This window comes from Poecilia mexicana, unplaced genomic scaffold, assembly GCF_051168715.1.
Source record: "Poecilia mexicana isolate PSO_F unplaced genomic scaffold, ASM5116871v1 scaffold_22, whole genome shotgun sequence".
Classification (NCBI taxonomy): Eukaryota; Metazoa; Chordata; class Actinopteri; order Cyprinodontiformes; family Poeciliidae; genus Poecilia; species Poecilia mexicana.
Window position 1 is genome coordinate 21,267,076 of NW_028263391.1, and position 15,287 is coordinate 21,282,362.

At 39.0% G+C, this 15,287-nt stretch overlaps 1 protein-coding gene across 1 annotated transcript; it reads right to left on the minus strand.

The window, feature by feature from the left end:
* Positions 1-946: 946 nt before the first annotated feature.
* six4a (SIX homeobox 4a) lies at positions 947-13,258 on the minus strand. The gene is made up of 3 exons (XM_015013187.2): positions 12,402-13,258; positions 9,522-10,219; positions 947-5,675 (listed from the first exon to the last, which is right to left on the minus strand). The coding sequence occupies exons 1-3, from the start codon at positions 13,130-13,132 to the stop codon at positions 5,083-5,085; spliced, it is 2,022 nt and encodes a 673-aa protein (XP_014868673.2). The 5' UTR covers positions 13,133-13,258; the 3' UTR covers positions 947-5,082.
* Positions 13,259-15,287: the final 2,029 nt, after the last annotated feature.

Here is a 15,287-nt window from a genome sequence, read left to right on the forward strand (position 1 = left end):
AATTCCTTAATATCGATGAAAAGTTTCCAGTTCCACTGGGAGATTATTTCTTTTATAACATGGAAAAAAAGTCTTGCTATAAGTGAAATAATCTGCTAATTGAAACAATAATATTTAATCTATATTGAGGAATTATTGACTTAAAACAAACTCCTATTTCTTGCTGAAAAGTTACTTGTAAGTTAAGATATTTACACTAGAAGCTAAACTAAAACTACTCGGTCAGAGTTTGAGTTTTTGCAATGTGGGAGGAGTTTTGTTTGTATTGTTCAAAAAGACAAAAAATAAAAACCAGCACCCGATGTACAAGACATTGCTGAATAAATTATTTTAAAAGTAATTATTGATTCTAAACAAGCTCCCGTATCTTACTTGTATGTTAGTTTTGTCTCATTTCAAGTGTAGAGATGTATTTACACTAGAAATATTTGGTAAGATTTTGTGTTTTTGCAGTGTGGACACGTATTGAAACGGAAAATTTACAGTAAATTCCCCCAAATTTGCAGGAAGAGCTGAGTGAGTGACAGCAGCTCACATGTCGAGGCGGTGGGGTTTGGCTTTCGCTTCAGGAGAAAAACTTTTGGTTTGGCCTGAGCTGAGGGAAGTTTTTGGACCCCCCACCCAAATGGAGCTTTACTTCTGGAAATCTCATTGCTGTTTATTTGAATTACAGAGGCTGAGATGAGAAAAGGAGGCCTAATGAAGTCCAGGTTGTGGAGCATGTGCAAACTATCACCACAGGTCTGCAGAAAGCTGCAGAAGGCTTGCTGGATTACTGCACGCTTCCCCCCTCGCCGTCCTTTCAATCTGGCAACGCTGGACTTTTAAATATCGGGAGGACATGTGCTTTCTGTTGTAAACTCACATTCTTTACTGTGTCGCTAAAATCTCCATGATCCCATATTGCTATCAGTCATCATAAAATCACATCAGGAATAAAACTGCCTTCTTCGTTGTCTTTTTTTTTTTTTTTACGTTTTTATAAATATAAACTTTTATTGCAGTACGTAGATTTAGAAAAATACATTCACATAATTTCAGATAACAAACATATAATTCAAGCTAAGATAAAAAAACAAACAAACAAAAAAAAAAAAAAAAGACTTTTTGCTCATAATTTTTGGTTTATACCATTAAAGCACTGAGGATACTTTCACTGAAAGGTCCGCTCAGACATCCTGATGACGGGAAGGCATGAAAACATGTGATGAGTTGGCTGTAAGGCTGAAATGTGTTCATGTAAGAACCTCAGGTCCTGTTGGGAAACTGTTGGACAAATGGCCTTCAGTTAAAGGTCACCTATTATGCTTCCATTGACATGTTAGGATGGGCTAAATCAAAACATATCTGTCACATTTTCTGCACAAAATCATTCTTAGATGATGAGATTTTAGTCAATTTTGAGTCCCTATAAGAATGAGCTGTTTTAGCGTCTCTGTCACTTTAAATACAAATAAGCTGCTGCTGGCCACGCCCCCAACCCAACGTTTACACTCGCATGTGAAAATGGCTGCCAACAGATGCACAATTATACAACCGTACATCTTTGAAAAGCAGAAGTGGAACCTTCTGCGCAGTCAACAAGAATGCAGCAAGGGGTTTCTGGATGGTAAATCAACAACAAAGCACTTTTTTTCCCTAGCAGCCATTGTGCAGCGGATACAGCGGTAAAACCAGCTGACCACACGTGCTGGGGCTTGACTTTGCTTGGGTTGGTAGGTAATGGTGTAACGCCTGTAAAATGTGACTTTTTGAAATGGCTCACTTTCCAGACACCAAAAAACATTAAGTTCTTGCCAGAAAAATATTTTGAATGGTTGGGCTGTTTTTAGAAGCAGGGAGACCCAAATGGAAGCATAAAAACGACCAAAATGTGAATTTTGCATAATAGGTCCCCTTTAAGGAAACCTTCAGGCAGAGGCTGCAGACCTCTGGAGCTGATTTCTGTTCAACTTTGACTGAATCCCTCACAGCAAATGTTAAAAGGCACTCATTTAATGAAATAGTTTGATGCTGTGCAAAGATAAATGATTTCAATCAGGTTTTTTTCATCCTAAAGCCGTTTCAGCCTGGCTTTGTTTTAAAGCCAGTTAACCTACATGTTTCATGTAGAAATTCAGGAGTTTTCCAAACTAGGTCTTTTATGTTCATTTTAAAATATAAAACACAAAAGAGTCACTTTGGATTTACTTTCTACAGTGGATAAGCTTTGAATAGGGAAACAAGGACACAATGAAGGAAAGAAGAAAGGAGACAATGAAGGAAGAATGAAGGATACAAGGGTGGAAGAAAAGGAAAGAAAACATTAAAGAAACCAAGAAACCAAGAAAGTGCAAGAAAGTAAAAAAAGAGACAAATGATGGAAGGAGAAAGGAAAGAAGGAAGGAAGAGTGTAGGATGGATGGAAAACAAAAGACATAAGTGAAGGATGCAAGGAAATAAAGGAGACAAGGAAGTTACTTAAGAGACAAGGAAGGACGGAAGAAGGACATGGACGCAAAAAAGGACACAAGGAAGGAAAACAATGTTATTTCCTCAGAGGAAATAACAAAAGGACACAAAGGATACAAAACAAGGGAGCAAAGAAGGAAGGAAATAAGAGAAAGACAACGAGAACAGAGACAAAGAAGGAAGAATTAAAGATCCAAGGATGGAAGAAAAACACAAAAGACACCAGTGAAAGACACAAGGAAATAAAGAAAGGACACAATGGAGGATGTTAGATACGAAACAAAGAAGGACAGAAGAAAGGAAGGATAACCAAGAAACGATGCAAGGAAGTATGGAAGGACGCAATAGAAGATATTAGGTAAAAGATAAGGAAGGAAGGAAAGATGTAGGACACAAGGATGAAAGAAAACATGAAAAACGGCAATGAAGGATGCAGGGAAATAAAGGAAGGGCACAATAAAGGAAGTTAGGTAGGAGGTAAGGAAAGAGGGGAGGAACAAGAAAGGAGAGGAAGGAAGGATACTACATTTAGATAGTGGAATGGGTAAAAAGTCTAGAAAAAGAAATATTTTTCCAAAAATCTTATTTTGTTTTGCTTATCAAACTTATCCACTCTTGGGAAAAAGACTGAACTCAAACTCTAAACTTCTCCCGTCTCTGCAGGAACCCTGAAGCTGCAGCGCTACAAACGGCTCAGGATGAAAGACGTCATCGTTTCTGTGTTTGTGTCATGACTTGATGATGGGACTGGAAACAGGAGCCAGGGCTGCAGCAGCGGGCATTTCTTCTGGATGAGCCGCGCATGGCAACCCGTCCAGCACAGTGGTTGTTTCAAACATCGTAATGCCACGGCAATAGCGCAAATGCCAAACAAGAAACAAGCTGTTGGGTATTTTTAGCCGCTGAAAGGCACATTTGTCTTCACTCTTCCATAGTCAAGGTTTCTAATAGGTTATAAAATGCAAAAGCAGCATTTTGTATGGACTTGAGAAGCTTTTAGAGACATTAAAATGTGTCCTCAAGGACACTTTTCTTCCTAAATCAGCAACTTTTCTGTGTTTGTTCACCAATTCCTTACAGTCCTTCAGTGAAGCTGTTCAGCTAGTAGCTTTCTCCCTCTCCCCCCTCCAGAGTGACCTTTTTGGTTCGACCCACATGATGCATTTGGTTTGGAGGAACATCCCGGTCACGTGACCTGAGGCATTCCAGCACCTGCTTCTGCAGATCACATCCACTCAACAGGAAGTAGCAGGTGCTGTCTATAAAAATGCTCATTTAAAGAAGCTCAGACTCAATGCAGCGGCTACTTCTCATCGCTTAGAGAAGCCTCATCCACACGTAGACTTTTAGACAACAAATATCTACTATTCTGTTAGGGCTGTTGTAGATAGTAAATTTCAACCAAAAAACTCAGAAAGTTTGTGTCTGTTCTTAGAAATGTTCTAAGTTGAAAATTTTACATTTTTGGTACATTTCTCTGGTTCAAAAGCTGACAATGTTTTACTTTTGAAACTCTGAAATTTCCATGATTTTTCTAGAAAATTTCTGAGATCAATCTCAAAATTTCAGAGTTTTTCTTGCAAATTTTCAACATTTGGAGCCCAGAAATTTTCTTATTTTTTTCTAGGAAATTTGAGATCAAGTTAAAGATGTCTTCTTTTTTTCTTGCAATTTTTAAACTTTTAGAGCTCAGAAATTTCCTTGTTTTTTGTGGTAAATGTATAAGATTAATCCACAAAAAGTTTTTTTCTTGGAATTTTTCAACTTTTAGACCCAAGAAATTTGCTTGTTTTTTTCAAGAAATTTTCTGAAATCAATCTCAAAATTTCTGAGCTTTTCTGCTGAAAACTCTACTATCCAGGTTGACCCTAATTCGTGTCGTAAATATCTCCGCCATATTGTTAATTAATATCGAAAACAAGGGACCGGTTACGTCCCTGGGCGTTGTATTAAACACGCCAAACCCATAGGGGGCAGTGTAGTGCAAAACTAAAACATACGTGAGCCAATCAGATCGCTTCAAAACAGTCACTACTTTCTGTTAGGAGTCAAACATGGCGCCTGGAGGTTCACTGATGCAGACGGATATACAAGTTGAACTACTTTTAAATAGCTTTTTAGACTATAAAGGCAATAAAATACAAACCGATGCTGTTTGGGAATCATGTTAAAGCAAGTTAGTGGATACATTGACGCATTATTTGCCGCAAACTGTAATACATGGGACCCTAAACACAAATACGGAGTTTTATTTTTAATATATCTGAAACGTAATTGTTTTTAGTGATATTAAACAGAGTTTTCGTGTGGATGAAACAGCATAACTTATAAAAATGTATTTGTTTTCTCAGATATCGGGCTACATGTGGACGAGGCGTCACTGGTTCTTCACATGAACGTTTTTTAACACGTCACAGCCTCTTTTATTTTTACGTTTTTGTAAAAAGCTGAAGCAGCCCACCCACACGGATCCTTTCTGACTAGAGTGCATTTCAAAAGTGAAAATAAAAGCAAATAATTTAAAAGAAATCAATGCTTAAAAACTCACACACACACTCACACGCACACAGAAGAGTAAAAAGATTCCTCATATGACTGCCCAGGTGGATGTGAGTGCTTCAAAGTCTGAGGTTAAAGGTCGGACATGCCCTCGTCCATCTGCACAGTCTGTAGTTTGGCTAGCTCCTTCCCCTCTTCCAGCTCCCCACACATTGCCCGCACCATCTCGTTCATCCCACCGGCCCCCGAGCTGTCCGCCTTGCTCTCCGGCAGGTTCATGTAGTCACTGTTCATCCCGGGGCCCATCAGGTGTGAGGGCGGGGCCCCTCGGTGCACCTCGTGGGAGCCCAGGTACTCCGCCGGCTGCAGATGGTGATGGGTGTCCTGGTCCGTCGGAGTCATCAGAGGCGTGCTGTTGGTGAGGGTGGTGTAGACCTCCGGCTCGGAGCTGGACGAGCTGATGGTGGCGTCGGTGGCAGCGGCGGCATGGCTGGAGGCCGAGTCGGGGCTGGTGTAGCTGATCTGACCGCTGGGGTCCAGGTGCAGCCCGGCGTGGTACGAGGAGTAAATCCCGCCGTCCAGAGGCTCCTTCTTGATGGCGGTCTGGTTGCTCAGACAGTAGAGGACGCTGTTGTGGTGCAGAGACGTCATGGCTAGCTTGTCCTGCGGCTGGAAGGAGTCTTCGCTGGACGAGCTCACCGCTGCGCTGTTCAGAGACATGTTACCTGTAAAAACAGGAAGTAAAGTTAAAACCAGGCTACGGCTGATTAATCGTGATTAATCAATTAATAAAATAATCGTCAGCTAACAATCGATTAATCGTTAACTGGACGATTAATCGATCTCAAAAAAGAAAGCCATTTCCTGAAAAAAACCTCAACATATTCAGAACAATTAAACCAAAACTGTACCAAATAAATATACATTTTGCATTTTAGATATAAAAAAACATTCATCTGTAAATATGTTTTGCGTAAAACTCATCAAGTGGGATAGTTTTAACTTCACCCGGTTCTTTTTTTGAAAGGAATTGAATTATCTGTTTATTTTTCACCTTTTAATGTATTTCTAAAAAGCATAAGTGGTTAAATAAAACACTTTTTTATCCGCTTACTCAATTAATCATCAGAATAATCAATAGAATAATCAATTACTAAGATGATCGTTAGCTGCAGCCCTAAAACAGATGTTTACATTCATGGGGACTTTTGATTATGTTGTTCAAGAAGACAAAAAAACAGCAGCCAAGATATTACTGAATAAATTATTTGAAAATAAATTATTTACTTTAAACAAGCTCTGATATCTTGCTTAACAGCTATTTGTATGTTAGTTTTCTCTTATTTCAATACATTTGCACTAGAATCTAGACCAAAAGTATTTGAAAAGACTTCATGTTTTTGCAGTGTATAAAAAGTCACATAATTTTTTTATCTTCGTCATCAAATTATTTCAAAATCTTGCTGTTAGGATTAAAAAAACACTTTCCATGTTGCGTCAGTATTTCCCTATCATGTTCTTTCCTCTTGGTGCCAGGAGTACACCAGTAACTCCTGCAGCAAAACACCCACAAACCATGATGCTGCCACCGCTGTAGATCAGTTATCAGTTTCCTCCACATTCTCATGCAGGTCATGCATGAAGGTCACCTCCACAGGGGTTAGGGTTAGAACTGGAGTCAGAAAGGTCAGCAGTTTTTCTCCCAGATATCTTAGATGATTTCTTTAGATTTTCTGTAGATAATGTCACAGAAGGAAGCCTTGTGTTTGAGGTGTTGATTAAAATACATCCAAAGATTTAACACAATTAAAAACTTTCTATTGTCAGTTTCCTCCAAGGCAAGTCTATTTGCCTATTTATTGATTTAATTGTCAAAGGTTATTGGGTAATACTTTATTTGAAGGGGGTTGAATAAGACTGTCATGACACTTTCATAAACATGACATAACACCTGTCATGAACATGAATAAGCCTTCATGAATATTTATGACTGTTGTCATAAAGCGTCATTCGGTAAATTATGACACTTTTAATACAAAGTTGACATTATTCAAAATGTCTTTGTTATGACAACTTGACATTAACCAAGAAATCATTACTGACATAAATTTGTTATAAAAGTATTACTGATTGCACTTTAAAATTTAGATAACTTTATGTTATTAAAGGTAAAGTTTAAACAGTAATGATTTCTTGGTTAATGTCAAGTTGTCATAATAAAGACATTTTGAATAATGTCAACTTTGTATTAAAAGTGTCATAATTTACCGAATGACGCTTTATGACAACAGTCATAAATATTCATGAAGGCTTATTCATGTTCATGACAGCTGTTATGTCATGTTTATGACAGTGTCATGACAGTCTTATTCACCCCCCTTCAAATAAAGTGTTACCGGTTATGGTTACTGTATCAATACTGCTCTCTAATTAAGTTTTTATTCCTCCCCTTTAATCAGAAGCTTACAGGGTCATGACATCATCATCTGGGCTTTTCCCAAATAGTTTAGTAATCTTAATGATTAAGTTTCTGAATTTGAAGAAACTTACACAAACTTTCTTTTTTAAAAAGTCTCTCGTTATTTTAAGCAAATTTAAATAAGTTTTGTGATTCCAACTCTCCTAAAACAGAAAGAACTGGTCTAATTTAAAGTCCGACAATAGGAGAAAAATGTTTAAACAGTATATGTTAGACCTCATGACTTCTTTAGATCTGTTGTTTAATTCTCAATGTTTTTCATTTCCCACACATTTTACTTTTTATGCTGCCTTTAATTTGACAGGTAAGTCTTTTTGAGACAAACTAAGCTAAAAGCAGGGAATAACCAGTGCAATTCATAAACCAAAAGCAGGAGACACCAGCAAGAAAAAAATGGGAAATAAACATTTACTGATGTTTTCTCAGTTTCTCTAAAACCCATTAGTTAAATTAATCTGCACAGCATTCGGCAGAAGAATTTTTTTTTTCAAGATGAGTAGATGAAGGAAAAATAAAAGTACTGGAAGTCTCTGAGAAAGATTTACTTGTCTTGGAGTGGTAGTAACCAAGTTATTGATTTGTGAATGAAAATATTCCAGCGCAGCAGTCTGCACAGACCTTTTTCTCAGAAATACTGTTGCATGTCTCAAACACTTTGTGCTTTTTCAGCCGACTAGCAGAATAACGCTCCAGTCTGCCAGGACTCAAAGGGAAGCTGTAATTTTCTGCTTTTGGGGGGGTTTCTGCTCTCCATTCTCTGCTTTATGTCACAATAAGTGAAGTAATTTCTTCTTCTTCCTCCTCTGTTCATGCATTTTATTGTTGCTGATGGCCTGAAATGCACCTTCACTGCCTGCTCTGGAGATCAACAATGCAGTGATGATTAGTGATGGCGACTTCATAGCTTGTTTTTATTCATCTAAACAGATCACCGGTTTTAGAAATATGCATGCGAGTATGTTTTCCCTACGGCCCAAACCGAGACAGGCGAATGACAAAAACAAAACCCAGACAAAAATTTAAGGAGGATGAAAAGCTGTTATCAATTTGTTCAGAGTGATAACTCCAGCTAAATTGTTTTAAGGGCAGATTAAAACTTTCAGGAGTTGTTCAATTCTTGCTTCAGATGAAATTCAGTCAATTTATTCAAGTAATAAAATGTATTTGATTTTGATTTTAATAGGTGCAGCCTTAAAAGTGAACAGTGAAACCTGTTGGTTTACTAAAGGCATTCAAGTGAGACTGACACACCACACTGCAAAAACACAAAGTCTTACCAAATATTTTGTCTGGTTTCCAGTTTCTTAGTTTACTGCAAATAAAACAAAACTAACTTACAAGTAACTTTTCGGAAGATATATAGGAGCTTGTTCTAAGTAAGTAATTTATTAACATTGATGAAAAAGTAATAGTTCCAACGTCAAATTATTTACCATGTCAAATATAAATTTCTTATTATGGGGGAAATAATCTGCCAGTACCACTTTTTATCAACATTAAGAAATTATTAGCTTAAAACAAGTTCCTACATATTGCCAAAACTTTAATCAGTCAGTCCAAAACACAGCCAACAGTTTGGTCCAAGACTGTACTGGTGTTGAGTCAAGCAGAAAGCGTTGAATTTAGGAGAATTTTTAGCTGCAGATGCATCCTTTGCTACAAATAATCAATCATTCGGTAAAGAAATGTTATGTCATTGCATTTTAGTCAATAAAATTTTTATTTTCTTAGTTAAAAAATAAAAATAATCCTATTTCAATGTATTTCTAATATTAGTACAGAATAAGCTTGAAAACAGGTGATTGAACTTAGAAAATTAGTTCATTTGTTACAAGTAATCAAATTAAATTAAGTTTATTAAGTTGTCACGATAAATAAGCTGAATTAAAGTAAGTTTGACAGAGTTGGAGCTCCATTCTCCTTATTCAGTGTGTGGTTAAATAAAAAAATCTGTCGAATGAGTCAATTTTATTGCCCGATTAATCGATTAATCGTCAGAATAATCGATCGAATAATCATTAATTAAAAATAATCATTAGTTGCAGCCTTCAAAGTAATCTTTTAAAAAGGCTCATTACTTGCTAGGACTCACCTTGTTGAGTAATTGTTGAGGAAGATGAAGCAGACGGCAGCTGTAGAGGAGGAAGACCTACATCACTGTTGAGCAGCGCACTGCCGTCACTGTCAGGGACTCCGCTCGGTACCGGGACCAAACTGTAGCCGCCGAGTTGCAGAGCTGCAGACGGCGAGCTGAAGGTGAGCACAGAGGTGCCTCCGTTCTGGGCCGCCATAGTGTGGACGCCCTCCAGCTTCACCTCCGACCCATTCACGCAGCCCGAGTAGGAGGAGTACTGGAGGACGGACTCCTCGGCGCCGCCCAGTCCCTTCTCCTGGCCCGTCTGCATGTGCATGTCCCCCCCGGAGCCGCCCAGCAGCACCCCGCCGGGCGGCCTCAGGGGGTTGAACGCCAGCGGCTGGATGCCCAGATTGAGCCCGTTGAACAGGATGTTTCCAGGCGAGTGGAGGTAGGATGAGCCGCCATTGTGAAACACGGTGGAGGAAGTATTAGTGGCTGCGAGGCTGCCATTGTAGACGCCACCGCCGCCGGATCCTGACATCTTGATGTCGCCGATCTGCTGGATGACGACACCCCCGTCCAGAGGTCCAGCCTGAGCCGGGAGGCTCCCGTGGGTTATCACTCCGTCTGAAGAGTTGGAGAGAGGACGAGGGGACAGCTCCTCCTGGCCCTTACTGGACTCGTCCTCTGTGCTGTGGTTTCCATCAGACTCACTGCAGGGCGGCAGCAGAAAAACAGATGAGTCACAAAACAGAGAAGAAGAAACTGCATTTCCTACAACTGACTGTTTTCTGAGAAAGAAAACAAAATATTACAGCTCTGTATTATTAACAGAGTTGGGTGGTGACTAGTTATGTTTACTTGAGTAACTTTTTGGAAAAAAAATACTTTTTACTAAGCTATACTTTTTACCTTTACTTGACTAACTTTATTATGAAGTATTGCTACTCTTACTTGAGTAAAATTTCTGGATTCTCTACCTGCTGCGAGTAACTTCCCAGTAGGGCTGAAATTAATTTAGTAATTGATTAATTGTTACCTGGAGTACAAAAAATAAAAAAGAGACAATTTTCTGAAAAAACAACAAATTCAGAGCAGTCATTAAGCCAAAATATATAAACATTTAAGATTAAAAACACCTTTATTGTGTGTCAGTATGTTTTGGTCAAAACTTCCCAATTGGTATTTTTTTAATATTCACTCATTATGCATTTTAGATACTAAAAGTTTTTATTTTCTTATTTAAAATGGAATTTAATTATTTGTTTATTTGCACCTTCCATAACATTTCTAATATTATACAGAAAGGATGTAAATGGAAAAAATAGAATGTGCCAAATTTTATCTTTTACCAAATTAACTGAATAATTGATAGGTTGAACTGATGATTAATCAATGAATTGTCAGAATAAGTGATAGATTAATCGATTACTTAAAAAAACGTTATTTGAAGCCTAAAATCACTGATGAAGAACAAAGTGATTTTAACCAAACATTCATCAGACACAGACAAATGTTGAAGCTTTAAATGGAAAGAAAGAAATTTGGAGAATTTTTCCTTAAGTTTGTTATTTTGAATTATGTTATTTATATGAATTATTTTCATTTTTGTCTACCAACATGAAATTATTATTTGAGTAGCCTTTTTTACCAAATACTTTTGAGTAAGAATACATTGAAGTAGTTCTTCCTTCAGTACAGTATTTTTTGTACTCTACCCACCTCTGGTTATTAAAGAGCTGAAGCTGTGACTCTTCAGCCCTCTTTACCTCATGGAGAGCTGCTCTGACAGCAGCAACAACCCTGCGACCATTTGGCGCAATAAATTCTGCAACAACAAATGGCTTGGAAGTCAAACTATAATCCACATTTTTCAGTTTTCAACAGAAATCCTCCATAAAACCACAAGGACTGACACGCTCTTCCTTGTTATTATGGTCTCAATTTATAGAGTGATTAAAACAGCTGCTTTCCTCCCCCTTCTCTCCCTCCCTCCCGCCCTCCCTCCAACACAGGGCGCACACACGCACGACCAACCCCCAACCATGTGGCCCTACAAAGAGATCCACAGGTTAATAACCATTTGGAGATTAATAAAGACGTTTGTTTGTGTTTGTGTGTGTGTGTCTTGTGTGTGTGTGTGTGTGAGTGAGTGTGAGGAAGGGGGCAGAAGGGGTCACCTCTACCAGGTGTGCGTCATCTTTGTTCACAAGGAAAAACATGAAAGACCAGCCCTCACATCTCTCTCTGTGTGTGTCTGCGGGATTATGAGATGAAGCAGAGCTGATGGAGATCCTTTTAGTCCAAGAGAAGAAAGTCATCATGAAAATAATTTATTTTCATGATGACTGATCTTTGCGTGTTCACGCACAGGCTCATCCAGAGTCGCCTTTTGAACTCTTTCTTCAAAGTTGCGTCCTCCTCCCGCCGGCCTGCCCGCCCGCCCGCCCGCCTGTCAGCCGGATCTCTGAGGCTTGAAGCTATTTGGTTGCCTCTGGTTTCCATGACTCTCCGCTTCGCTTGAAACCGGATCTGAACGGCAACAGCTTCATATTTCAAAACATTAAAAGCGTGCTAAAGCTTTTTCTGTTTCCTAACTATTTCCACTTAATAATTCACACGTTCACTCCTAAACTGTGTCTGACGCGACATTCGCAGTTATTAAGTGATTAAATAACGTCATTATTAAGTTTTTGTGCACTAATCCTGGACAGGGATATTGAAATGTGCGCATATAATAAAGTTATGTTGAGTTATTTTACGACGAGAGATTTAAAATTGAATGTATTAAAAGATTGTTCAGATGCGCCTTTTGCGCACATATCCTTTTGGCCGGTAAAAAGTCGGACTTGAAGACAGAAACGCGTGCATCGTGTTTTTTCTTTGTTTCCTTACCTTTTGGACTGCGCTTCCGATGGGTTTCTGTCCCTCTGCCGCCTGTTTTTGAACCAGTTGCTGACTTGGGTCAAGGAGAGTCCGGTTATCTTGGCCAGATTCCGTTTCTCGGCTGGAGACGGGTACCTGTTCTGGTTGTAGAGATCCTTCAGCGCGTTCCGCGACCTCTCCTTGAAACAATAAACCGTCTCCTCGCCGTCCCAGATAGTCCTGGGGAGAGGATATTTTCTCCGGATCCGGTACTTATCCACGGCGCCCAGGGGTCTCCCCCGCGCCTTCTCCGCCTCCGTGTACCGGGCCTTGTACCACAGTTCCTGCAGAAAGGTGTGGTTGGACGGGTTGAAACTATGGTTCTCCAAAATACTGTAGAGCTCCTGGTAGCGCGCTTGATGGAAGGCAACGAGGGCTTGGGCTTTCAGGATGCTTTCGTTGCCGCGGAGCAGGTCGCTTTGGGGTAAGGACCACAAGAACCTCGCCAGCCGGTCCACGTTGCCCCCCTGCTGCAGCGCCTCGCACACGCACGCCACTTGCTCCGGGGAGAAAGCCAGGGAGGAAGCGGCGCTCACCAGCAGCTCCGTGCGCACCGCGTCGGCGTTGGGAGCCGTGCGCTCCATGGACAACTCCGCCGCGTCCAGCGCCACCAGCTTGATGCTCTCACGCTTATCCACCTCCTTCACATTTTCCCTCTTGATGTCATTCACTGCCGTGACCTCTCCGGCAGAAGAAGACATTTTTTTTGTTCGAGCCTTCCCTGGCAGAGTCACTCCTCCCCGCTCGATCAGGTTACCTCCTCGCCATGCGAACCCGATCGGATATCTGACAGCAGCTGTAAGCAGATATCTCTCTCCCCTCTTCCTTCCAACGTGACTTTTACTCTGCGGGGACTGGGGCTGGAGGGAGATACGCTGGGGTCTATCTGAAGGAGAGCCACGCCATTGGCCGCTGAGGGCCCCATGAGGGAGGAGCGACCGCGATTCATGCGCGAATGTTTGGCTTTCAGCTGTCAGTCATGGATCTTCCAGCAGGGCTTTATTCCCGGTGCTCACCTGTGCAAGGTGAGTGCTTCTGGGATCGTGGGAACGGGAAGTTCTTGTTGCCTCTGTTCTCAGTAGCTGCATTGCATGAAGGTATGCACAAAAGTGTTTTTATTCCCACATCAAGGCAGGGAAATCCAAGGGGAAATATGGGAGTGCTCTCATTAAGTTTCTCCAAAGACAATGCAAACAAAGGGAATGGTCCTGCTCATTGTTATTTTGAATATTTTGCTGCTGCTGCTGGCGTCAACAGAAAACACATTTTAAATGTGGAAAAAAACTTAATTGCTCTTGCCAACCTAAACAAATAAAACCAGATTCATTCAGCATATTAAAATGAGTTCCTGCTAAAAACCATAAACCACAAACCATTTATAATGTGATTAGATCTTTCCTGGTCAGGCTTTGTAAAAATACCCCAAATCTTTACAATGCATCACTTAAATGCACTTTATGCATAAATGGAACAAACATCAGATATGATCTACAGGTGCAACATTTTTTATTGGCCTATTTAAAATTAACAGCAATATTTTGAGATTATTAGTAAATAATAACTTAATCTAATGTGACTGTGGAGTTTTCTTATAATTGAAAATAGATATATTTTCCAAAATGTTTAGTCTGTAACAGGATACTTGTGAAATCATTTTGAACTGTTAAAATAAGAGGCTTATTTTTACAGTTTAGTTGTCACATGGATATTTCCCTCGCCTATTAGGAGAAATAATAATTTAAAATAGAATCAAATTTAATTATTGAGATTATTTTTGCTCATCTGCAATTTTCACAGCCCAACATATTGCACATATGTTGATATAAATATGATATTATGAAGGAGTTAATGAATCAAATAGATTAAACTCTGTACAGTTTGACCTCAGACAGTTTAAAGGAGAGAAAATATGAGTAATTTAATGGTTCTTCATGGCTAATCAGATTTTATGATTTTCAATCCTTTATTAATAAAATAGCTTGTAGTTTATGGAGCAGAGGTGGGATTAGTTAAATGTACACTTTTGTTTCCAATCTGTTTGAGATATATGAACTTAATTTAAACCATAATGCTGCTTATTTTAGTATTTTTTTAACCTGGTTTCTTAATTTTTCATTAATTAGCTTCTGTAACACTTGAAATATAAAATATTTCTGTTTTTATTTCTTATTCTGAAATGCTTATGATAATCTTATTTATTTTTACATAAAAGCTTAGCAAAAATGTATCAATCAGTTTTTTTCTACATTTAATGCAACATTTGGTCTGTATAGTTCAACTGGAAAATGGGGAAATTTAGTGAAGGAAAAAATACATGTATATAAAAAAATGTAATAACTTGATTATTCACACCCTTTTCAAAGCACTTTTTGATTCATCTCCAGCAATCCCGGCAGCTTTTTTAATTTCTAAAGTCATTTTTCGCAGAAATGTCTCAAAGGATCTTACTGGACAAATGTATCAGTCAGGAGAAGGAGAGTACAAAAAGCACATTGAAAACCTCTGCAAACCTGATGGCAGAAAGATTTATCAGTTATGTACATCAAAAGAAGAACACCACATCCATAAAATATGGTGGTGGCGGTATCATGCTGTGGGGTGACTTTTTTTCTCTTTTTTTTTCTTTCAGAATGGAGTTAAGGTTTTTGTCGAGGTGGTTGAATTTATCAGTAGTATAAGCACCAACTGAATCCTTTACATGCCTGCTTAAAAGATGAAGATGGATTTTATTTTTCTTTACGGCACTTTGGTCCACTGTGATTGTTTTAAAGTGCTGGATAAGAAAAGTTTAGTTTATGCTGAAATCAAGTCAAATTTAATGGTTTTAATGGTATTCTCATTCTCAATAAAACTCTA